Source organism: Hylobates moloch, unplaced genomic scaffold, assembly GCF_009828535.3.
Source record: "Hylobates moloch isolate HMO894 unplaced genomic scaffold, HMol_V3 SCAFFOLD_8, whole genome shotgun sequence".
Taxonomy (NCBI): Eukaryota; Metazoa; Chordata; class Mammalia; order Primates; family Hylobatidae; genus Hylobates; species Hylobates moloch.
In genome coordinates this window covers 13,710,286-13,737,047 of record NW_026652283.1, presented here as the reverse complement: position 1 = coordinate 13,737,047, position 26,762 = coordinate 13,710,286, and the positions used below count along the sequence as shown (strand labels likewise).

The 26,762-nt window shown below is 38.6% G+C and overlaps 2 protein-coding genes across 2 annotated transcripts in view; one reads left to right on the top strand and one right to left on the bottom strand.

Moving 5' to 3' along the window:
• PDE6H (phosphodiesterase 6H) overlaps positions 1 to 26,762 on the bottom strand; it is a 101,190-nt gene that overhangs the window by 41,321 nt on the left and 33,107 nt on the right. The window contains exon 4 of the mRNA XM_058443573.1: positions 15,868 to 15,981. Within this exon, the coding sequence (XP_058299556.1) occupies positions 15,868 to 15,981 (114 nt within the window). The remainder of the gene's footprint in view (positions 1 to 15,867; positions 15,982 to 26,762) is intronic.
• Positions 2,582 to 26,701, top strand: ERP27 (endoplasmic reticulum protein 27). Its single transcript, XM_032159714.2, has 7 exons — positions 2,582 to 2,675; positions 3,040 to 3,140; positions 6,084 to 6,221; positions 20,151 to 20,267; positions 23,869 to 23,994; positions 25,483 to 25,680; positions 26,383 to 26,701. Exons 1-7 carry the CDS (start codon positions 2,582 to 2,584, stop codon positions 26,428 to 26,430), a joined length of 822 nt encoding a protein of 273 aa, XP_032015605.1. The 3' UTR covers positions 26,431 to 26,701.

Below are 26,762 nucleotides of genomic sequence, written 5' to 3'. Positions count from 1 at the left end.
CTCCATATGTTAGTAAAAATATTATGCCTTGGAATGCTAACGTTACTCCTAAAGACTGGAGTACTCTCCTTGGCCTTAGTATAGAGATAAAAGGTATAGATGCCCTCATTACTTAGAGTTGTTTCCACAGTGGCTGAACTATTTAACTGCTTAAGTTACATTCCCATGAACAATGTATAAGCATTCCCTTTTCTCTGCAGTCTCACCAGTGTCTGTTGTTTTTTGATTTTTTAATAATGGCCATTCTGACTCCAGTGTGAGATTGTATCTCATTGTGGCTTCGATTTGCATTTCTCTGATAATTAGTAACGTTGAGCATTTCTTGTATGTTTGTTGGCCTCTTGTGTGTCTTCTTTTGAGAAGTATCTGTTTATGCTCTTTGCCCATTTTCTAATGGGGTTATTTGTTTTTTGCTTCTTGATTTGTTTAAGTTTCTTATGGATTCTGAATATTAGACCTTTGTTGGATGCACAGTTTGCATATGTTTTCTCCCATTCTATAGATTGTCTCTTTATCAATAGTTGCTTTTGCTCTGCAGAACCTCTTTAATTAGGTCCCACTTGTCAATTTTTGTTTTTGTTGCAGTTGCTTTTGAGGACTTAGCCAAAAATTACTTGTCAAGATTAATGTCAAAAAGAGTATTTCCTAGGTTTTCTTCTAGGACTTTTATGGTTTGAGGTCTTAAATCTTTAATCCATCTTGAGTTAGTTTTTTTATGTGGTGAAAGATAAGGGTCCAGTTTCATTCTTCTGCATATGGCTAGCCAGCTATCATAGCACCATTTATTGAGTAGGGGGTCCTTTCCCCATTGATTGGTTTTGTAAACTTTGTCAAACATCAGGTGGTCGTAGGTATATGACTTTATTTCTGGGTTCTCTATTCTGTTCCATTGGTCTATGTGTTTGTTTTTGTACCAGTACCATGCTATTTTGGTGACTGTAATCCTGTAGTACAGTTTGAAGTTGGGTAATGTGACGCCTCTGGCTTTGTTCTTTTTGATTAGGATTGCTTTAGCTAGTCAGACTCTTTTTTGGTACCATATAAATTTTAGAATAGTTTCTTTTCTAATTCTGTGAAGAATGACATTGGTAGTTAGATAGGAATAGCACCAAATCTGTTAATTTCTTTGGGCAGTATGGCCATTTTGAAGATACTGATTCTTCCTACCCATGAGCGTGGAATATTTTTCCATTTGTGTCACCTCTGATTTCTTTCAAAAGTGTTTTGTAGTTCTCCTTGTAGAGATATTTTACCTCCTTGGTTATCTGTATTCCTAGGCATTTCATTTTATTTGTGGCTATTGTAAATGAAATTGTGTCCTTGATTTCACTCTCAGCCTGGACATTATTGGTATATAGAAATGCCACTGATTTTTGTACATTTATTTTTTTCCTGATACCTTACTGAAATCATTCATCAGTTCCAGTAGCCTTTTGGCAGAGTCTTTAGAGCTTTCTAGGCATACAATCATATTGTCAACAAGGAGAAATAGTTTGACTTTTTCTTTTCCTATTTAGATGCCTTTTATGTCTTCCTCTTGCCTAATTGCTCTGGCTAGGGCTTCCTAATTTCTTTTGTAATATTTTCATATGAAAATTCTCCTAAGCTTAAGACTACATATCCCAATGCCTGTGGAAATCTCATCTTGGACTTTCTCAGGCACTTGTGAGCAAAATCAAACTTTATCTCTTTCTTCTGCTTAAGACTTTTCAGTGGTTCTCATCACCTACAGAATAAAGTTGATGCTCCCGCGCTTAAGACGGAGTCTCACTCTGTTGCCCAGACTGGAGTGCAGTGGCGCTATTTTGGCTCACTGCAAGCTCTGCCTCCCAGGTTCACACCATTCTCCCGCCTCAGCCTCCCGAGTAGCTGGGACTACAGGCGCCTGCCACCACACCCGGCTAATTTTTTGTATTTTTAGTAGAGGCAGGGTTTCACCATGTTAGCCAGGATGGTCTCTATCTTCTGACCTCGCGATCTGCCCGCCTTGGCCTCCCAAAGTTCTGGGATTGCAGGCATGAGCCACCGCGCCCAGCCTGTGCTTTGATTCTTCACATGAAACTCCCTTTCTACCTTGTGTTGCCTGGCAAAATCTTACTTACCCAGGACTCTGCTCAGGCATCCTCTGCAGGAAGAACACTTTCATTGAACCCTAGCATTGTCCCTAATACCCTTAATCTGTACTGTCATAGCACCCTATGAATTTTTCTATATCACTTTCCATCTTATATTTAAATAATCTTTTTACTTGCCCATCTCTCCCACTGACAATCTAAGCTGGCAGAGGCTGGATCAGATCGTAATTATCTTTCTACTCCTAGTGCTAGGATCAATGCCTGGCATAGCATATTTACATTTTTTATTTAAATAAACTGACCTGACTTTCTTCTGGTTGGTTATGTTCTGAGTCCCTATTACTAACCTTGGTCTTTTATCTCAGAAGTTGAAGGCTCCCCTGGAGCCAGCTGCAAAGTTCCCAAAGCCCTAACAACCCCACAGCCAATCAGCTACAGAGTGGGCTGCCCTGAGTCGGCCTCCCAAACACAAAGTCCAGGGTTGGAGCAGGAGCAGGAGAGGGACGATGGAAGCTGCCCCATCCAGGTTCATGTTCCTCCTATTTCTCCTCATAAGTGAGCTGGCTGTAGAAGTTGCTGCAGAAGGTGAGAAATCCTCAGGTAAAAGAAAAATGTAGTTGGGTGGCTACAGTGTGAAAGTGTTATTAGGAGAAGGAAAGGGAGCATAGTGGTTCTCTGGGAACTTTTCCTCCACACCTAGAAAGCTTTCCAGGAAATCCTGGATAAGATGCATTTTGCCTAGCGGAGAGCAGGGAAGTCTGGCAGTATCCTTCAGAGACAGACCATCAGTAGGGGTCACCTTCCATATGTTAGTAAAAACATTATGCTTTGGAATGCCAACAGTACTCCTATAAATTGTGCTCTTCTTGGCCTTAGTATAGAGATAAAAGGTATAGATGCCCTCATTATTTAGAGCTGCTTCTTCTCGCCTCAGTATCCTGACATCTTCTGCTTCTCTCTCTAGATGGTCCTGGTGCTGCCCAGGAACCTGCGTGGCTTGCAGATGTCTCAGCTGCCATGGAATTCATTGCCGCCACTGAGGTGGCCGTCATAGGCTTCTTCCAGGTTAGTTCAGTTACCCTACTTGCAATTCCCCCAAGAGCTAGAAATGTTCTACCTCAAGAGAACCACAGCAGCCACCTGCTGGCAGATGACACTGCATTAGAAGTGGGGGTAAAGGGAGACAGCCACACAGTTTGCTTTCATCTTGTCCATTGGGACCTCTTACTTTCAAGACATTCCCAGTCTCTAAATTATATCTTTCTCATACTTACTTCAAGAGTTCTGAGCCTGTGGGCTGCATCTCCTCATCTATGGATGCTTTGAAGCTCAAGTCAGTATCTGCAGAAAGAATATCTTCATGGAACCCTACCATTGTCCTAAACACATTTGGTCTGTACTCTCATAGCACCCTGTGAATAGACAGGGGCCAGAGTGAACCCAATTTATATCATCCAGCAACACTGTTTACAGGATGCCGAAGATCCTGGACATTAGTCAGTGCACAGCCTTTTAAAGCCTTTCCCCCAAATAAGGTAGACTCTCCTTCTTCTTTCTCTTTGCCTTGTCTGAAATGTTGGAAAAGGATGGCATTTAGTATATTCAAGGTGTTAACCTCCATCTTCCAGATTAGCTTCTTGGCTAACAAAGGCAGCCATAAATGAGACTGCCTCATTCCAGCATTTTCATCTTTCTCTGGTGGTAGCATCTGGAAATCCTCACAGCTGATCAAGCCCCTACTCTCTCATAGCAGACCTTCTTGTCTGTTTCCATTTCTCAGTTACGACTCCTGATTACCCTGTCGGTTCTGTGTACACAGCTGGAAATCACTGCAATGAGATGCAAGTCAGGGAGAAAGACGGGGACTACACTTTTCAGGAATGAGAAATATGAGTTGTAGACAAAAACACCCTCAGAAAGACGGGGAAGGGGCAAGAGCATGGAACTGGAGGAGTGTGCAATAGCTTAAACAGCGGCCAGATGCCATCGTTTTATCCTTGAGCAATTCCATCTGAAGGAGCAGAATAAGAGAGGAGGCCTCAATTAACTATTGTTCTCGGCCTCTAGAAGAGTAAATACCAGCTCCCTCTGCTTGACCCCAGATGCAAGACGGGTGTGTTAGTTCATTCTCATGCTGCCAATAAAGACACCCAAAACTGGATAATTTATAAAGGAAGGAGTTTTAATCGAATCACAGTTCAGCATAGCTTGGAAGGCCTGAGGAAACTTACAATCATGGCAGAAGGAACCTCTTCACAGCATGGCAGGAGAGAGAATGAGCACAAGCAGGGGAATGCCAGATGCTTATAAAACCACCAGATCTTGTGAGACTCACTATCACGAGAACAGCATGAGGGAAACTGCCCCCATGATCCCATTACCACCACCTGGTCCCACCCTTGACATGTGGGGATTATGGGGATTACATTTCAAGATGAGATTTTAGTCAAGGACACAGCCAAACCACATCAACTGGCCATCTTCTTTTCTCCTTGCACATCTCCTCCTTCAGGCTGGGGACTTGCAGGTAGAACATGTTTGTTCCTGTTAATTTCCTGGAGCTACTATGGATAAAGGTCCCGTGACAGCAGGGAAAATGATGCCAGCCTCTATGGAAGGCCTGGAATCACTGTTTACAAGTGGCTTCTCTGCTCCCTCCTGCAGGCCTGGGCTGCAGAGTTGAATGAGTGAACAGCATCTTCATGTGCAAAGCTCAGGCTTATCTACAGTGGCAAGAGAGGGACTGTCCTCCCATACCCTGCATAAACTTTTGTTAAAACTTGTAAGCTTTCATTTTAATTGTTTTATTTTTCTTATTTTTTTTGGCCCTTTTGATGGCACCTATTTCATATTTTTGCATTTTTTCCTTTCCTCCACAAAAGTAACCAAAGCCAAAACTCAAGAGGAAGAGCCAGTGAGAGGAAAAGCCAGTTTATCTGAAGATCCAGTAAACCAAGAAGACAGTGGACTAGCATCCTAAAGTACATCTTGGCCGGGCACAGTGTCTCACACCTGTAATTCTGGCACTTTGGGAGCCTGAGTGGGGCGGTTTGCCTGAGCTCAGGAGTTCGAGGCTGGCCTGGGCAACACGGCAAAACCACATCTCTACTAAAAATACAGAAAAAATTAGCAAAGTACGGTGGCGCACACCTGTAGTCCCAGCTACTCAGGGGACTGAGGCACAAGTATCCAGGAGGCAGAGGTTGCAGTGACCCAAAACTGCGCCACTGCACTCTAGCCTGGGTGACAGAGCGAGACTCTGTCAAAAAAAATAAATAAAGTACACCTTAAGTCACTACCAATTTTAGGCTCTTTGTATGTTAACGGCAGGGTGAAGAGGAGGGAGTTGGGATCAAGTGAAAACCGGCAACCATAGGCATCTGGGCGCCAGCAAGGGTCTCAGGAAGTTGGGAACTTCTTTGTCCTTGGTCAGGTCACAGGCACCTATAAATCTTTAGCACAACATAGTTAGTTGTTTACATACTTTTCCTTTAATCCCAGAGTTAGTTTTAAAAACTATATAACTGCTGTTTTTGCATATTATCTCAGTGCTCTAAAATTATTCTAACCTACATGCAGGAATGAGTAAATAAATGCCCTTTAATAGAGTTGGTTATGTTAGTTTGTTTGCTGTTTCACTGTTAAACAAATTGTTCCCAGAACAGTTGCTTCTCATGTACATCTACAACAGTGCAGCCAAACTAGGCAGGCTTTTAAGATTTTGAGGCCTCTCTAAGCTCCTAGTAAACTTCAAGCCTATGACAAGGCCTGATAGGAGTCTCAGGCTCAGCTACAATTTCGTGGCTACCTATTAACTCACAGAGGCTGGAAAATTCAAGAATGTCACTGCCAGTTAAACCTGAATTGTTAAGAGGTAAATCATGTGTTACTGGGCAGTAAATCAAATCTATGATTTCTGGTAAGCATCATAGCATATTTCTTTTGCCTATCGTTTGTCTCTGCCATTCAAAATAACCACTGTGGTATTATTTTTTCTCTTGTTTTTAGGATTTAGAAATACCAGCAGTGCCCATACTCCATAGCATGGTGCAAAAATTCCCAGGCGTGTCATTTGGGATCAGCACTGATTCTGATGTTCTGACACACTACAACATCACTGGGAACACCATCTGCCTCTTTCGCCTGGTAAGTTGGGTGGGTAGCTTGAGCTTTCTCCCACATTTTCGTTGGGTTGTGGACTCATAAACTTGTGAGACTGAAAAGGATGCTATGTCTTTTACACTAATGATGGTACCAAATTCACGGACATTGTTGACAAGGATGATGACTCAATTCAAGCTTCCCAAACAGATACTGTAATGAAATGGAAAGAGGACAGGACTGAAAGCCAGGAAATGGAATTTGTGGTACTGTTTTGTCGCTCAACAGCCACATGACTTTGGGCAGTCACTTAACATTTTTTATCTCCAATTCTTTCCTTCATAAAATAAAAGAGTTAGACTGTATTATCTCTAAGGTCACTTTGAGCTCCAAAATTTTTATATTAAATATTTTGAGGAGTTCATTTACGTTCTTCAAACATTTATTAAATACTTCCTGTATGCCCTATGCAAGATACTGATAATAAAAACATATTAAATATATTCTCCAGTCTCATAGACCTTAAAGTATAGTAGGTATTGTATACATAATATGCAAGTATCTATAATATAAAGAGAATCACTATGGGTAAAGTTTTATCACAGTTCAAAGGATAAAAACAGTGTGGGAATTCTGAAAAAAAAAAGAAAAGAAAAAGACAACAGAATTGAAACTTAAAGGATAGATAAATTTAGACAAGCTAAAGAACTCATGGCCAACGGGAAAAAACTCAGGAAACAATAACCAGGCCAATCTCACTGGATCCCAGTGTATACATTGGGGAAAATGAATATAAGAGAAAGAAACTTGATTAAAATCATATTGTGGGGAAAAAATAGAATACCACTTTAATGAGTTTGCCCTGAATTTGGCTGTTACTGGAAAGCCCCTAAAGCCTTTACAACAGGGGAGTAACATGAACAGGAATGTGTTTTATTAGATTGTTTTGACTGCAAGGCGGAGGATGGATTTTTAGGTAAAAAGGCAAGAGAAGAGGAGGCTTTTGTTAGGCTGACAAAATAGACCATGTGAGAAGTATTAAGAGTCTGTAGTAGAGAGGTAGCAACAGAAATTAAAGAAAAGGAAGATCCTGTGATCATTAGATATCACAGTTATGGAAAGGAGGCAAAGCTCAAAGCCAGGGTGTCTAGAAATAGGGAGGTCATGTGCAGAAATAGGGATTTCTGATGCTTTCATTGGTCACTGAGTTCTACTTGTTGGTTGAATATCAAGATAAAGATGTCAAGAGTCCACTGAAAAAGAGAAATTGGTGCAAAAGAAAAAGTTTTCAGTATTTCAGGACTGAATGTCGTGCCCCTTCTAGTTTCCATCCTTTCTTTCCCTTTCATTTCCATTGAAACTTATTTTAAGTGTATTTTGTACTGTCTTTCTCTAAGCTAGACACTACTATCTAGTTTATGCCCCATCACACCATTAAAACTACATTTATCCAGGTCTGCATGGCTTCCATATTGCCAAACTCAATGAACCCTTTTTAATTCTTATTTTACTCAACATTTCTGTCATGTTTGATGTTAGTGATGGCTTCTTTCTTTTTAATGTTCTCTCTTTCCTTGAATTCTAGGAAACTACTTCTCCTGATCCTCCAGCTGCTTTTATAGTCTCTTTGAGACCTTCTCTTCCTGTATCTACAATGCTGCCTGACTCAACACTTTTTATAATCTAGGTCATGGAGCCCATGCTCTGTGAAGGCGGAGACTGTTCTGTTCAGTGTATCCACAGAGCCTAGAACAGCGCCTGCTATGCAGTAGGTGCTCACTAAGTATTTGTTGAGAATGAATATATGAATGAATCAATGAATGAATGAATATGTTCTTCTTAAGAAGTACAATTCTTTTGCATATTCCACTATTATGTGCTTGCTGAGCATTTAGAATATTTTATCTCTAGTCTGGACTTTTCTCATGATTCAAATGTTTGCTGGGTATAAGCATTTTTATACCCTCATAAGCACTATACTCTTAAAATGTTCAAAACTGAATTTATTGTCTGCACGTGCTAATCATATTCCTCCATCTAAGACACTATTTATTAAATGGCTATGCTCATTTGGTCTTACATTTTTGCCAGTTGTATCTTCTATCTTGAATCTATATTCTCTTCCACTCCTTCTACCTCATTCTGTATTCAGGCTCTTAGCCTAAGCATAAGCAATTTCATTAGCTTCTGAACAGATCTCCTTTTACTACTTTATATACAGTTTCTAAAATGGTATCACAATGATGTATTTAAGATAGAAATTTGGCCATAGCACTCCTCTCTTGAAGACAGAGAAAGACTCTGTCTCAAAAAAAAAAAAAAAAAAAACTCTTCAATATTTCTCATTTCTTAAAAAATAAAAAACGAGACATTTAATATTACAAATAGGCTTTGCTGGCCTGCCCCACTGCCTGCTTCTCTAGTCCTTTTTCCATCCAGCTTCCACCCTGGGCTTTACCCTCTCAGTAGCCAACTATACACATAATGATCATCCAATTCCATGATTTTGCCTAGACTATTCCTTCTGTCTAGAATGCCACCACCCACCAAGGGTCCCCTTTCACCTATCCTCACCTGGATGACTCCTTCTCAGACTCCAGTGAATCAGTTCAGGAATGTTACCCTTCAGGAAGTGTCCCTGGAATCTCCAAATGGGCCTAAGCATTCCTCTATATGTAACTCCTTATCTCTATTTTCTTTTCTCATTTTATAGTTCATATCATATATTTATGTATCTGTCTCCTCTATTACCCTCTTAGGCCATGACCTATTCAAGGTTGGAAACTATGACTTATTCATCTTTGTATTCAAAGGGCTATAATACACCTCTGGCACCTTGAAGGCACTCGGAAGGTGCTTGGGGAACTGAACTCACCTCCAAAAGCATGTCTAAGTTGTGTGAGCTCCCTTCAGCAACCCCTTTCCCACCTGCACAGTGGTTGCTGGTTTGCATTCTCACCAGTGTGAAATAAGATTAAATCAAATTCTTCTGTGAAAAGCTTTGGTGAGGAATATATGGAAGGTTAGGCAAATGCCTTTCATGTTGCCATTGAACCACTGGTAGAAATCCTTCAATACAAAAATTCTAATAAGCTACACTCCACACGTACTTCTTTCTCAGTTTTTTGTTTGTCGGTCTTATAAAGGCCTGATTTAAAAGGCTTAGTACCACCAAGATAACGCACATGGGGAAGAAAAACAAGTGCCGTTGCTTCCAACATCCCTACAGGTTTAACATCCTCTAACAGGAGCATTGGCGTTGCTTACAATTTATTCCTCATAAAGCCTCACTGATGACTTCTCAGTTTTTCAGTCTTCTTTAACATCTGTTTTTTGTTTACTGCTAGTGACAGACCTACTCTAAATGAACTCTTGGGACCTCTGTGGGCAAGATTATTTATGTGCCATACCAGAAAACAAACAAACTGGTTCCTGTCCTACTTCATTGGCAGAGCTGGAAGAAGCTCAACTTTTGTCATGCCAGCTTTCAGATAAATATTTTCTTCACAGTTTACACTTTCAAAAGTTCAGTACATATTTTAATAGGACCATTATTCAAGAGTTTGGAGTACTTTTTTTTTTTTTTTTTTTGAAAAGGGAACATCAACCAAGACTACCCTATTTTACACTGGGAAACGTGAACCTATTGAAAATTTTCTGGGACCTTCTCTGTTTTTAGATCCAGTTTGTTCGGATTGCTTGTTTGTTTTCAGAGCCTAATCTATGATAGGCACTATTACAATATTTGACCATTTAATTCACACAAGAATCTGATGAAGTAGTTTTTATTATTCCTGCATTTTCAATAAAGAAAGTTCCATGAGAGATTGGTTTAGTTGCCCAAAATCTCACAACTGTGAAGTAACAGATGTCTGATTCATACCCAGCATTGCTGACTACAAATCATACCCTTTTTACTATACTATAGTGGCTTTCTTAAGCACTTGACCCTGAAGAAAAACTTTGTTTTTACACTGAATTCTATCTAATGTCCCTCATTCTAAAGCCTACTTTTTTAAACTAATTTTCTCTTAAATTATTCCTCTAGCCTCCTAGCACTCCTTAATCAAACTGCAGAATTATTTATCAAGACTTAATCTAGACATTATATATTGTCTAAATTTACAAAATTTTCCATTTTAAGAACATATCTAGAAATAAGCTGAAATAATTGACTAACTGAAAAAATAACAATAAATTGATATTACTCATGCTTGAAATGTTGGAGCAATAAAAGGCCAGCCAATGCTGTGTTTATGCAACATAATATTCTCCAAAAATAGTGCAGGCCAACTATATAAATGTAATCAGGAAGAATTTAGGTAAAATTCATGAAACCATAATAAGTTGCATATAATAATCTTGCTGTGTGAGGGCACAGCCTGTCATTTGTGAGTGTAACAGCAGATAAACTCTCAAATTTTTCAACAGGGCTCTTATTGTTGCCCTAGCAGAGATGTAATTCCTAGGTTAAATAAACTATGAGCCTGTCCTACAATGGAATTTGAAACATTATTTGAATGTTTACCCCGCTTTGGATTTTTTCAGTCACTACTATTTAAAGAAACATAATTAACCTAACTTTGACCTAATGGGATAGTAATGAAAACACAGTGCAGTCATCCTTTGCTCCTTTTACAGTTGTTTATTGGGTGACTATTATAAGAAATATACCTCACCAGACAAAGAGAATCAGAAGAAACTAGTGCATGAGAATAAACTGATAAGAAATGCAAGAAGATATGTCAGATTATAAAACATTTTTTATTTTATTTTATTTTATTTTACTTTAAGTTCCAGGATACATGTGCAGAACATGAAGGTTTGTTATATAGTATATGTGTGCCATGGTGGTTTGCTGCACCTATCTACCCGTCATCTAGGTTTTAAGCCCCGCATGCGTTAGCTATTTGTCCTGATGCTCTCCCTCTCCTAGCCCCCCATCCCCCGACAGGCCCTGGTGTGTGATGTTCCCTTACCTGTGTCCATGATGAAACATTTTTTTAAAGTATATATTTACTAAATATATGATAAGCTGAACAGCTTAAAAAAACAAACCGAGGACGTGAGGATCTTTGTTTAACAAATGATTTCTCAGTGCCACCAAAGACATTTTATCCCATAACTGTGGCATAAACTAAGACAATTTTAATACATTTTATAGAAATCTGGGTTGTTAGAAAATTCCATGGGAATTCAAATGAATATAGCTGAAATACTAATGAATAGAAAATCAGTGATTGGTATGATGTAGTGTCTACAACAAAAAAAATCTACTTCAGATACTCTTGAGGAAACTCAAAATTATATTTTAAGGTAGCAATCTTTCCAGTTTACTATTTCTGTTTTTCTTCTGGTGCCTCTTTTCTCTGATATAAAAATATGATATTTTAAGTAAAATTCTTTCCATAGAACTGAGAAAAGATATTTTAAAAGGTTTTTCCAACTCTTGGTTCCAGGGTTGGATTTTCTTTCCAGTGCATTATGCAAATAATTCCCTTTGCAGAGGGAGATTTCCTGTTCAAATGTTGTTTCCAGAAGCCCTAAACATGAATGTTCCAGAGTTTATTAGTTTAAGAAATAATGAAAGATCGGGCATGTTTTCTTAAAAGAAGTACAACAAACTGGAGAGACTGCAGGAGGGTGGCTTTTATTAAAGCTCTTTTGCTTCTTAGAGAATGTTATCACCACTTAACATCCTCTGCCTCCAATTTAGTGCATTCTTTAAGTCCAGAAACACCCAGAGTAACTGGCTTTTCCTGTTCTCTCTGTTCTGGGAAGTATGAAGGACTGCCCGGAAAAGAGTACAGGGAGGGGGGGATTCTTGGTCCATGCATAGCGATGTCAGCTGAGGTGCAGGCGCCAGGCCTAGGAATTCCTAGAAAAATAGTCAGGAAGCATTTAGACACATCAAATATTAAATGAGTCCTGATCGTAATGATAATGATGATGATTTTGGTGGCTGCAATAGCAAAGCCTTAAGTATGAAGGAGAGATACCAGCTGGAAATACAGGTCGGTAGCAGCATTAAGTATCCAGAAGAGCTGCAAATATTATTTTTTTGTGTGCTCATTTGATTTCTCTACTCACTCTTCCTGATACGGGCAAGGGAAGGGGAAGGAGGTGGTAGGAGGATGAGCAAGGATCCACCTAAGACCTTTTCTCTTGCTTTCATATTTTGTTTTGTTTTTTCCCAAGCTTTCTACTCAAAACTTTGTGAATTTTTAAACAATCAAATATACACAAGTAGTTCATTTTTACCCTGTGGTTTTGATTTCTTTCAAAATTCTTTTTTAGAAATACAAACTTTTCTGTACCTCAACATTTATTTATTTCATAAATTTAAATTGTGTAAAGCAGTCCCAAAATAAAGAGTGCTTAAATTGTCATCTGAATGAATGGCTGCAATTTTATGCCTCAGTGCATACAGCAGGCACTCACCAAATAATTATTAAACAAGTGGATTGTAAGAGAATCACTAGATCTATCCAGAATTAAAATTAACCATAATGGGTGCATTGTGCATCTCCAACGTTCTTATTGCTTTTAGTCACCCCAATGGGAGACCCTCTTGAAGAAAAGAGGTGAAATAGGAATCATCACTGGGATGACAATAAAGAGCAATCTTAGATTCTTGCCGTTTAGTGACTTTAATTTCCCTTTGCCTGAATTCCCTCCTACCTTAACCTACATGAGATTTGCTTCTGATTTTACTGGGTAGACTAGGAGAAAGTACCTTGGGGACAAAAGGGTGGTTCTGATCCAAGGCAAGATCTGATTGGGCAGGACCTATACAGATAGCACATGGAGGAGAAAGGGTTAAGGAGATGTCCAAGGGCAGGTGGCCCATGGATCTCAAAAGTGATGCAAACGATTGTAGGAAATGGACAAAATTGTTCAGGAGCTGATACTAATAATTTTATCTATAGGCTTGGATCTATCTATGGATGGTGGAGGCACTATCTTTGTGTTTTTATGGGTATGAGTAGATTGGGGTGAGGAAATAGAAAACTGAGAACAATGATTGGAAGAATGAAGTCCTGTCTTTCAGTATATCTGAGTGTGGTGGAAAGGTTGTTCTGAAATACAAATCTGGGATAATGGATCATGTAGCTAGACAATCCTTTCCACCAAAGACTATTTTTAAAAGTTAAAATGTGTGTGCATGAATGTGTGTGTAAGTGTGTAAGAGAGTGTGTGTGTGTGTGTGTGTGTGAGAGTGTGTGTGTGCCTGAAGGCATTAGAGAGCTAGTAAAAGAGGGAAAATATCTAGGTCAAGATCTAGAAGAAGATGAAAACCCAAAAAGATGAACCCTGTATTGATGACTGCTTTTTGTCTAGACGGCTTTGGTCAGTTCTAGAAGCAGCCAAGAAGCTAAGAAATAAATTCGCATTTTGAGATCCTCAGGAATTGAAAATTCAATGTTGGAGTCCAGGCCTCACAAGGGGAAATAGGAGGTGAATCTAGTACAACACCTTTCACATCCCCTTTGAATCCTACAGAGCTGTACCTAAAAACAGGAATGAATCATAGTAGATAAGCCCTCTCGAGGGCTGTAGCACAGATGCAAATCATTTCAGCCCCTGAAATTGAATTAGAGTGATTTTATATATATATACACACACACACACACACACATGCACACACACACACACACACAAATATACACACATACACCTACACATATGCAAATATATATACATGTGGAATATGCATAATCCACTCTTAGCCATGCCATAGTACATCTAAAACTTAACAAAAGATAAAATGTTAAAAGAAGTCAGAGAAAAGAGAGATTATCATCAAAATAATCTCAAAGGGACAACCATAAGGTTCACAGCTGACTTCTCAATAGCAACAGCGGAATGCAGAATACAAAGCATTATATCTTTCAAATACTGAAAGAAAATCACTGCCAACTCTAGAATTCTACCCCCAGCAAAAACAGCCTTCAAAAATAAACGGGGAATAAATATATATTAAACAGCCAAACTAGGAGAATTTGTCACTCAACACCTCCATCTCATACTAAGGAAAATAGTAAAAGGTCTTCTCTAAGCAGAGGAAAGAAAATCCACATAGAAGCTAAAAAATACAGGAATAAATAAAGAGAAGCTAAAATGTAAATATGTACATTAATGTCAGTGCACATTGAATATATAACAAAAATAATAATATCCTGTGAGATCTGGAATTAAAACACGACACTAATCGTGTGTAAATCTTGAATGCAGAGCCAGAAAATTGAATTTAAAAGAGGTAAACTGTATTTGAATATTCTAATGTCTGCATTGTCCAAGAAGAAGCTGAAATTGCCAATTAATATTAGGTTCTGAGAAGTGAAAAAAAATGCATGTCGTATAATGTATTCTGGCAATCCCTGAGGAAATAATTAAAGCCTAAGTAACTTCTAAGCCAATAAAGGGAAAGAAGAAAATAATATAAAGTACTCAGTCAATTCAAAAGTAGGCCAGAAATAAAGAAAAATAGCATTTGGAACACATAGAACCAATGGAAAATGCATAATTAAATACATCAGTAATTTCATTTCGTGGAAATAATCCAATTAAAAGACAAAGATTATCAGGCTGGATTGAAAAATGCAACTAGGTGCCTTCTACAAGTGACACAACTAAAACACAGGATGGAGCTATACCATGCCAACACTTCCAAAAGAAAGCTGATATGAATATATTAATACCAAACAAAGTAGACTTTTAGGCAACAAGGATTCCTAGAGATAAAGAATAACAGTTCGTAATGACAGTTTCAATTTGCCAGACAGATTTAATAATTCTAAATTTGCATTTATCAAATACATATCCTGATACTATATAAGCACAAACTGACAAAATTGAATAAAAAGATGGTTAAAGCCACAACATAATAGAAAAATTTAACACTTTTTTTTTTTTTTTTTTTGGAGACAGAGTCTTGCTCTGTTGCCCAGGCTGGAGTGCAGTGGTGCTATCTTTGCTCACTGCAGCCTCTGCCTCCCAGGTTCAAGCAATTCTCCTGCCTCAGCCTCCTGAGTACCTGGGACTACAGGTGCACGCCACCATGCCTGGCTAATTTTTTGTATTTTTAGTAGAGACAGGGTTTCATCATGTTGACCAGGATGGTCTCGATCTCCTGACCTTGTGATCTACCCACCTCAGCCTCCCAAAGTGCTGGGATTACAGACGTGAGCCACCGCACCCAACCCCAACACTCTTTTAAATAAAATAAGCTGGTTAAAAAAAAAGAAAGATATAGAAAATTTCGACTATAATATTCACCAAGTGACCTGATAAACATTCATAGAATACTGTATTCAATACTGTAAAATATACTTAATTTTAAAGACACAAATAATACAAATAAAATATAAAAACAAAGCTAGAAATCAATAAGAATATAACCAGAAAATCTTACATTTTAAAATTAAGAAATACACTTCTAAATAACTAATAGTTTAGAGAAGAATTAAGAACAAAAAATTAGGAAACGTTTTGAACTGAATGATAAAAATTCTACATATCAAATTTATAAGTGCATTTAGAGCCTTCTAAGGAGGAAATGTACAGAAATCTATGTATTTTTTGCTACTTACAAATTTAAAATTGGCCAAATAATAGGATTTGATACCTTGGAAACATAAAAACATGGAATGGCCCTTAATTTATGGTGTAACTGAACCCCATCACTTACCCGAAGTTAGCCTTTGGGTCAGGGGGTTTCCTCACTATAGTTCCTTCCATGGTTTCCAGAAAGATGTTAGTGAAAAGGGGTCCTGATCCAGACCTCAAGAGAGGGTTCTTGGATCTTGCAAAAGAAAGAATTCAGGGTGAGTCCACAGAGTAAAGTGAAAGCAAGTTTATTAAGAAAGTAAAGGAATGAAAGAATGGCTACACCACAGGCAGAACAGCCCCAAGGGCTGCTGGTTGTCCATTTTTATGGTTATTTCTTGATTATATGCACTAAAGGGTGGATTATCCATGCCTCACCTTTTCAGACTATATAGGGTAACTTCCTGACATTGCCATGGCAGTTGTAAACTGTCATGGGGCTGGTGGGAGGGTAACACGGAGGACAACCAGAGGTCATGCTCATCACCATCTTGATTTTGGTGGGTTTTGGCCAGCTTCTTTACTGCAACCTATTTTATCAGCAAGGTCTTTATGACCTGTATCTTGTGCCAACCTGCTATTTCATCCTGTGACTTAGAATGCCTTAACCATCTTGGAATGCAGCGCAGTAGGTCTCAGCTCATTTTTCCTAGCCCATATTCAAGATGGAGTTGCTCTGGTTCAAACATCTCTGACAATGATAGGCTCCTTCTGGGGAGAAAAGGAGCACATACGTCAGGCCAGGGGTTGCTTTCTATATTTTTTTAATTAAAAACTGGAAAACCACAATAAGATATCACCTCACCCCAATTAGAATGGCCATCATCAAAAAGACAAAAATAACAAACGCTGATGTGGATGTGGAGAAAGAATTTTTATACACTGTTAATGGGTATGTAAATTAGCATAGCCGTTATGGAAAACAGTATGAACACTCCTCAAAAATTTAAAAATAGAACTACCATATGATCCAGCACTTTCATTATTGGATATACATCCAAAGGAAATGAAATCAATAGTATGTCGAGGAGATAGCTGCACTCCCATGTTCATTGCAGCACTATTCACAATAGCCAAGAAATGGAATCAACTTACATGTCCATGAGCAGATGAATGGAGAAAGAAATTGCAGTACATATACACAATGGACACTATTCAGCCATAAAAAAGAATGAAATTCTGTCATGGGAAGGAGCACAGATAGACCCAGAGGACATTATGTTAAGTGAAATAAGCCTTGTACAGAAAGACAAATATCACATGATCTCACTCATACAAGCAACCTAAAAAATGGATCTATAGAAGTAGACAGTACAATAGTGGTTATGGAAGGCTGGGGAGCGGAGGGGGAAGTGGGGAGGGAAGAGGGAAGTGGGGAGGGGGAGAAATTGGTTAATAAGTTCAAAGTTACAGTTAGATGAAAGGAATAAGTTTAGGTATTCTATTGCACAGTAGGGTGAGTATAGTCAACAATATTGTATTGTAATTTCGTAATAGCTAGAAGAAAGGATTTTTTAATGTTCTCATCACAAAGAAATGACAAATATTTGAGGCAACAGATATGCTAAATACTATGAGTTGATTATTTACACAATGTATACATGTATTGAAACATCACACTATACCCCATAAATATGTACAAAACTGAATAGTAGGTTAAAAGTAAAATATAATAAAATAGGAAAAAGACTTCAAACACTAAGAAAAGTTTTCACCAATTTGTCAATAACAATAATAGTAGTAAAACTAATGGCATAGCAGTATTATTTGCAATATGGTTGGTTCTGTTTTTCTGTTTCTCTGTTCACCAGAGAAACAGAACCAACAGGAGATAGATGATAGATAGATAGATAGATAGATAGATAGATAGATAGATAGATAGATAGACAGACAGACAGACAGACAGACAGATAGATTATAGATAGATATTACATAGTAAAAATTACATTTTTACATTGTATTATTTTTATAATACAAATTACATATATATTATATAGTAAAGATTATATATATGAATATACATACTAAGAGATTTTTTAAATAAGATAATGGCTCATACAAATATGAAGGCTGAAAAGTCCCACCAACTACTGCCTGTGAGCTGGAGACCCAGATGAGCCAGGGTTTTAGTTTGAAGACCTGAGGGCCGAAGCACCAGTGGTATAGATTCCAGTCTGAGTCTGAAGGCCTGAGAGCCAGAAACACCCAGGACAGAAGACTAATGCCCCAATTAATGCAAGCAATCAGAAAGAAGGACTTTAATATTCACTTTAGAGAAGAGTAATACAAAAATCAAGGATCTTAACATTCCTTTTATTTTTATTTTTTTTGAGACAGAGTTCCACTCTGTCACCCAGGCTGGAGTGCAATGGCATGTTCTCGGCTCACTGCAACCTCCCCTCCGCCTTCTGGGTTCAAGTGATTCTCCTGCCTCAGCCTATCGAGTAGCTGGGATTACAGGCATGCACCACAACGCCCAGCTAATTTTTGTACTTTTAGTAGAGATGGAGTTTCACCATGTTGGTCAGGCTAGTCTTGAACTCCTGATCTCAGGTGATCCGCTGGCCTCAGCCTCTCAAGGTGCTGGAATTACAGGCATGAGCCACCGCGCCTGGCCTACCTTAGCATCCATTTTAAGAAGTAAGAAAAATGAGTTCCAAGTGGATTTTAGATCTATTGTGAAAGACAATGTTTCTAGGAGAAAACACAGGAGAATATCTTCATGACCTTGGTGTAGTCAAAGATTTCTTAAAACAAAACAGAAAAGTACACATTAGAGATAAAGATGATAACCTTGACTATGTTTAAATTACCTTCTTTCATGTGCAGTCACCATTAAAGGAGAAGCCCTCGTAAGAAAATATATATACTGTAGAACCAACAAAGGACTCATATCCAGAATGTATAAAAACACGTTGAAATCAGAAAGAAAAAGATAGACAACAGAAAAATAGGCAAGTAACATGAATAAACACTTCATAAAGAGGATAATTATCTTTAATTGTCCTCATATCCTTAAATTATTATTAAGTGGTTAATGAGAGAAATGCAATTAAAACCACTGAGACATAACCATATCCATCAAAATCAGTAAAATTAGAAAAACTGACAATAGTAAGTGTTGACAAGGATGTGGAGCAATGGGACCTTTCACACACAGTACTGGCATGTGTAAATTATTATCCACTTTGGAAGATAGCTTGGCATTTTCTACTAGTTAAATATATACATATCCTATAATCAAAAATCCCAATCTGAGGTATATGCTCAGTGGATACAGAGGCATATATATACCAAAAGTCAAGAAGTGTTCATTATGGCATTGTCTTAATGACTAGAAACAAGCAAAATGTTCATCAGTAGTAAAATGAATAAATAAATTGTGTTTATTCAGACAATGGAATATTATACAGCAAGGAAAACGGACAAACTACAGCTACATGCAATAACATAAATGACTTATAATCAAAATGTTAAGCCAAAGAAGTTTGTTTACATGTATTTAATGTGAAAAATGAGGTAAAACTAAACTATAGCATTAAAAGAAGCATCTTTAAGTTGTAAAACTATAAAGGAAAGGATGAAAATGGTCAACATAAAAGTCAGCATACCTTTGGCAAAAAAAAAGGATGAATTATAAACTAGAAGGAAGCACCAGGACTTCAGGGGTTCTAGCAATTTCTATTTCTTTACCTGGGTGGTGGTTCTACAGTAGTTTTCTCTGTGATAATTTGCTGAGCTTTACAGCAAATGTTTATACTGTTATATTTTTCTCTACATGTGTTTTATTTCACAGTAAAAGGGTACATAAATATAACAGAAATCTGACCTTGCCAATGGCCCCCCTTGCCCTCAGATAGAATTTAATCTACATGCCTTGGCTTCAGAACACTTCCAAATTTGCCCCTCCTTATCCCTCTAACCTCATCTCTCTGCAACCCTCACATCACATCTGCTAGGGTCACAGTGAACTAATGGCAGCTTCCAGAACACAACCTCTCACATCTCACAGTATTTGCAAATGCTGTTCTCTATTTAAAGCTCCTTCCTCATCCTCATTTATCTGATCAAGTATTAGCCACTTTTCAGGAGGAACTTCCTCCTTGAAGCTTTTCTGCTCTTCCTTAGGTGACATGCAGGCCTGTGATTCTCCTGTGATGACACCTGCCACATCATGTGGGACATTTCTCTTCACTTTTTTGGATTCTACAGGACAGTTTTTCCCTCTAGGGCAGGGAAACTTTCTTACTTATCTTTTGATCTTCAGAGCTTTAAACAGTGCCTGTCACATGGGGGTCTCAAGACATTTATCAATACATGAAAAAAAGATGGAATAGTGACTTTATTCTTTTTTGTGTTACCCAGGTAGACAATGAACAACTGAATTTAGAGGACGAAGACACTGAAAGCATTGATGCCACCAAATTGAGCCGTTTCATTGAGATCAACAGCCTCCACATGGTGACAGAGTACAACCCTGCGGTAAACAATACTTCCTGTTCTTAGTCCCTTCAGAGCCTGAGTCAAGGAAGGTACTGGTCTTCATAACAGAGGTCTCTTCCTCCCAGAGTTCCAATTCTTCGACCAATACAATACTGTATTGTTTATGTTACTATCCTTCCTACACCTTTTTAAGATTTAACTTGTTCCTGTTAAACAAAAAACAGAGAAAAGTTCAATGAACTATCACACTGCTAGTAAGAAAGAGAACCAGAATGCACAGTTAAGGTGACTTACTCAAGGCCAGGTGCAGTGGCTCACAACTGTAATCCCAGCACTGTGGGAGGCCAAAGCGTGAGGATCACTTGTGCCCAGGAGTTTGAGACCAGCCTGGGCAACATAGCGAGACCTCGTCTCTACCAAAAACTTTTAAAATTAGCCAGGTATGATGGTGTGTGTCTAAAATAAAATAAGAGTAAATGAAAGACAACAAAATTTTAAATGAAGCTCACTGATCACATATTTGGATGTCACGGCAATGTAAAGTTTCTGTAATTGTTTCTAAACACCCATTTCATTTTCTGTATGTACCTCCTTGTAGACCAGTAACAAACAGCTCCTGGTCTGGCAGCAGCTGCAAACTATGCTTTGACTAGCACATGCCTACACCCTCAGCATGCCTCAGCCTTCTCTCCTGGTGTCTTCCTCTGGTGTTGCATGCTGCATGCAATCTGGGTAAAGTTGGTGCTCCACCTGTCCTGATCACCAAATGGCCTTCTAACACTCTCTATAGACTATAACAGTCTACAGTATTATCTTATGTGTCCCATTCTTTATTTTCCCTGACATAGATTACAGAATCTTACAGAGTATTAATTTCTAGTGGTCTACATCAGCTCAAAATGCTGTACCTTCTATTCTCCAATACCAGTACTTTACATGCATGGTATGATTTTTGAGAACTTACAGAGCCCTTTCATCCTCATTTTTTTCATTTAATCCTCACATTGTTTTTTTTGAGGTAGAAGAGAGGAAATTATTGTGTCCATTTTATAGAGGAGAACATTCAAGATCCAAGTGATGACATTATTCAAGGTCACATCATGAGTAAATAGAAAAGGCATAATTTAAGGGACAAAATGTAACTGATGCCATTAGCACATTTTGCCAACTTCCATTTTACAGTAGAGGAAATGGGAGTTCAGAAAATTTAAGTAACTTCTTCAAAGCCCTATGGCTAGTAATTCGAGCTTCAGAGACAGCCTATGTAGTTGCCCTTGCTTTTTTATGACTGGTTCCTGTGACTGAATCCTGTGGTTGTCTATTGCCCTACACTGCCTTCAACAGAAAACACCCCTTTTCTTGTTGACTAAAATCTGGCCTACCTCTCACACCATCTTTATCTCTGTGGAGTTGGTGACTCTATTTCCACTTCTGCTAAGGCTCCAAACACATATGCCCCTGGGGTATTGGCAGTAATAATCAAAAAGGCGTTCTGCATGTGGGGCCAGAAAAGATGATCTTATGGTCCCTGGGCTATGGCCTCCGTGTTGTGGCATTTTGCAAGCTAGCTAAGGCAGGGAAATGCACTAACCTCCCTGGTTTCTTATGCCTGATCTGTCTCTCATTTCGCAGAGCAGTGACATATCTTTTTTAAGTTCCATATTATTAGTGAAGGCAGATTACATCAAGAGAAAATTCAGTAAGAACTTCTTTAAAGAAGCAAGTTCAATTTGTACTGTTATTTTTTTTATTTCCTGAAAGTAATATTTTTCTCATTTGGAAAACTGCCCATTCTACTATAGCTGTTTCTCATCTGCTTCTGGTGCAAAGGTTTGCACCAGTAGCAGCTGGGCAGAAAATCCCAGCCGTGCACCTGACCTGCCATGCACTTTTAATGCACACACTCAGTACTTGGCGTCAAGGTGTCTGTTAGGATTAAACTAATCCATTCAGCTATGGTCAATCCCTTCTGCTAAGATAACTGTACCTTTTGACATCTTAACTTTTATTTCTTTACTCTTCCCAGGAGTTATCCTCCATCTCAGCTTTAGAATAGTGAATGAATGCTCTAAATTTAAGTAGCAGGATTTAGTAAAACAAGAGTAAATCATGTGTCATCCAATCTCCCAAATGAAAAATCTAAAACTTGATTTTAAACTCCATGGAGAAATCTTCAGGAAAGGACCCATTGGGCCCTCCTTGCCTACATATTGTAGGCAGCCAAAAGAGCTGGAGAATCTCTACAAAAGTGTGTAAAAAATCAGGAAGAATTCTACCTAGCTGCGCCCTTCCCCATCCTCCTAAGACTCTGACCAAAGATTTGTTAACCCACCATGTTCTCTCTCTTCCTGTGTACACACTAGTTTTGTAGCAATGCTTTCTGCATTTAGGAAAGGTTAAAAGAAATGAAATTGATTTGAAATAGACTTGCGGCATTATTTCAGGACAGTGAAATGAAGGGAACCAGTGCCATGGATTCCCCTCTTTTTCTTCTCTCTCTGACTGGTGGCTGTTCCACTCCTCTAAGTCATTGACAACTTCATGGAAAAATCACCATCCCTAATCAGCAAAATAAGGTCAATGCTTCTGGTATCCTGAAGAGCTCACCTTCTGCTGACCTTTGGTACATTTGTTCGGCCACATTTGGGATTGAGTTGGTTTATATGGGGTTTTGCTATCCACTGTGCATGAGTCCATCCTGATGATCAAGAGCATGGACTCTGGAGACAGACCACCTGGTGTGAATCCCTGTCTGCCATTTATTTGACTCTGGGAGAATTACTTAGTCTATCTATGCCTCAATTTCCTCATTTGAAAAACTGGGACCTTGAAGATTAAATTACTTATTATTTGTTAAGAGTTGGAGACAGTGCCTTCCACATAATGAACACTCAATAAGTATGAAGTGCTAATATGTACTCAAATAAAGACTACATTTTAAGTGTCTCTGACTAATCTTGCAACAAGAAAGGGGGCTGAAATAAAGTGACTAATATGTTACATAGTGTATTAGTTGTCTATTGCTGCAAAACAGATGACTCCAAATCTTAGGAGTTTCAAATAAAAAACATTGATAATCTCATGCAGTTTCTGCAGGTCATCCAATTTGGGGTGGCTAGGGCTAGGTGCTTCTGGTTTGAGGTTGCAGTCATTGGTCAGGGCTGCAGTCATCTGAAGGCTTGACTGGAGCTGGGGATCTGCTTCTAAGAAGGCTCCCTCACATGGCTGGCAAGTCAATGCTGGCTGTTAGAAGGACTTAGTTCCTTGCCATGCGTTTCTCCTCAGAGGACTGCTTGAGTGCCCTACACTGGGGCTGGTATTCCTCAGAGTGAGAGATAGAGAGAAGAGCAGAGACCACAATGTCTTTTAAGACTTCACCTTGGAAGTCACACTCCATCATTTCTGCAACATTGTCTTGGTTACTCAGTTCCACCCCATTCAGTGTGGGAAGGAAGGATCTACACAGTTGCATGAAAAAAAGACGGTAAGACTTAACTGAGAGCCATCTTGGAAGCTAGTTCCATTTATGTTACCAGTGGCCAGCTCTCACTTATGTTTCAATCTACCTATTCACTCCTTCCCAGGTACTAATGCATTCTTTCTCTCTTTCACTCTACTGTAACACATTTCGACTTGCCAGACTGTGATTGGGCTATTCAACAGTGTAATCCAGATTCATCTCCTCCTGATAATGAACAAGGCCTCCCCAGAGTATGAAGAGAACATGCACAGATACCAGAAGGCAGCCAAGCTCTTCCAGGGGAAGGTAAGGCAAGAATGGGAATATCCTATTACATACACACCTCCAGGACACTAGGAAAAGAGTGACGGGGCTAGGAAGCAGAGATAAACAAGGAAAACAACTATGGTTAGGAGATAGCAAAGCAAGAAGTAGAACATAATAAATCACATTATTTGAAATTAGAGATGTCGTATTTTATCATATTAAAGGCATATGTAATTATATCTTCCTGTAGTGATTAAGTGTGGGTTTTTTCCTGCATTGATTAGTAGAGAGAAAATAGAGATCCAAAGAGACTGAAAGCAAAATCACCTCTAAGTCACCATTTGTTTAATCCTTCCCATAATTGTATAGAGATTTAGACCTCAGGGCTCATTTCTCATATAAAACACCTACCAAGTACCTGGTGCCTACTCAATATACAATGAATATTTCTTTCTTTCTCTCCCCTCCTTTGTGAAGTTCTGCTTGATATTATTGACATAGTAAAACTGCAACTACTTCAAGGCTATTGTGCCTGACTAGTGACTGTTCTAATGATGAGAACTGTCTGGTAATAAAATAAGCTGCCTTTCTGATGGTTGGTTCTCTAACACTGAAAGTATTTAGTGTTACTGAAAGTAGACAATCATCTGATCAGAATATTATAAAGAAGATTTCTACTTTGGGTTGAAGGCTTGATTTAATAATATAAAATAGTTTACATTTATCAAGCACTTACTATAGGCTAAAAGCTGAATAAAAATATTAATGCGTTACCTCATTTAATTTCCCTCACCAAAAGCCCATTTTGCCAATGAGAAAACTGAGTTTCGGAGAGGCTGAGTAATGTTCCCGAACTCACGTAACTAGAGAGTACCAGAGGCAGAATTTAAAACGTGTGCCCTGCTCCTAACCATTAGGCTATACTTCCTTTCTTAGATAATCACTAATTTCCAATTCTATGTTCTTAAAATTAAATCAGTCTCGTCAAAGGGATAAAACACCAAAGCAACACAAAATAATAGGAAATTCATTGTTGTTTAACTTTTATTTTAAGTTCAGGGGCACATGTGAAGGCTTGTTACATAGGTGAACTTGTGTTATGGGGCTTCGTTGTACAGATTATTTCATCACCCACGCATTAAGCCCAGCAGCAAATTGTTATCTTTTCTGCTCCTCTCCCTCCTCCCACCCTCCACCCCCCAAGTAGACCCCAGTGTCTGTTGCTCCCTTCTTTGTGTTCATGAGTTCTCATCATTTAGCTCCCACTTATAAGTGGGAACATACGATATTTGCTTTTCTCTTCCTGTGTTAGTTTGCTAAGGATAATAGCCTCCAGCCCCATCCATGTTCCCACAAAAGACATGATTTCGTTCTTTGTTATGGCTGCAAAAACTTATTTTAACTCAAGATTTCAATTGCATGGTGCAGACCATAAATTCAATCAGAGTAAGCTGCAACAATTACAAGGTATCTCTTTATCCCTGGACCTCAGATAGAACTTTTTCTTTCAAACTTTCCCAACTGCAGATTCTCTTTATTCTGGTGGACAGTGGTATGAAAGAAAATGGGAAGGTGATATCATTTTTCAAACTAAAGGAGTCTCAACTGCCAGCCTTGGCAATTTACCGGACTCTAGATGATGAATGGGATACACTATCCACAGTAGAAGTTTCTGTAGAGCATGTGCAAAACTTTTGTGATGGATTCCTGAGTGGGAAACTGTTGGTAAGTGTGAGACTGCAGGTAAAGCAAATTGTTTTCTGTCTATGTCCCTTGTATTTCCTGTTGAATAAGAATTCTTTGGGCTCAGAGAGGGAGGAAAGCAAAATGTCGGTTAATGGATACCAAGTGCAGATAGATAGGAGGAATGTCTAGTGTTCTGTAGCACTACAGGTGGCTGTCATTAAGAACAATGTATTATATATTTTCAAATAGCTGGAACAGTAGATTTTGAATGTTTCCAACACAAAGAAATGATAAATGTTTGAAGCAATGGATATGCTAATTGTCCTGATTTGATCATTACATGCTGTATACATGAATAGAAATATCACTCTGTACCCCATAAAAACGTTATTATGTGTCAATTAAAAACAAAGATAAAAGCAAAAAAATTAAAGTTAAAAAAATTATTTGGGCTCTACTAGATTTGATTAAAAGCAAAAGTCTATGAGGATGTGGTGGCCAGAGTCAGGATGCTTGTTAGGATATATCGTGAGACTCGAACCAGAAAAGCACGTTTGGAAAGGCCTTGCATATTCAGAGGCTGAATTTTGGACTTCAGCACTTAGTTTAAAGTATTAATGGGCAACAAATCAAATTTCATATAAAAGGGTTCATGAGATAAAATTAAAGAAGGATTTAGGATTTCCAGGAGTAAACAGCTCAGTTTACTAATCTAAATATCATTGTTATAATGTTTCCCAGAAAGAAAATCGTGAATCAGAAGGAAAGACTCCAAAGGTGGAACTCTGACTTCTCCTTGGAACTACATATGACCCAGTATCTACTTTATGCAAAGTAAAAAGGCACAACTCAAATCTCAGAGACACTAAACGACAGGATCACCAGGCCTGCCAACCACACGCACGCATGCACACGCACGCGCACACGCACACACACACACACACACACACACAGAGCTTCATTCCCTTCCTTAAAATCTCATTTTCTGTTCTTCCTTCTTTTAAATGTCATATCCTCACTCCCTACCCAGTTTCCTTATTATTATGCATTCATACTCTGTAAGCCCATCTTTAACACACCTAGATCAAGGCTTTAAGAGACTCACTGTGATGCCTCTATGA

Bases quoted from the DNA above. Each gene is read 5' to 3' on its own strand.
- ERP27 (XM_032159714.2), top strand. From the start codon at position 2,582: ATGGAAGCTGCCCCATCCAGGTTCATGTTCCTCCTATTTCTCCTCATA. The intron at 2,676-3,039 runs GTAAAAGAAAAA...TTCTCTCTCTAG, and splicing joins AGAAGGTGAGAAATCCTCAG to ATGGTCCTGGTGCTGCCCAG. The intron at 23,995-25,482 runs GTAAGGCAAGAA...TCCCAACTGCAG, and splicing joins CCAAGCTCTTCCAGGGGAAG to ATTCTCTTTATTCTGGTGGA.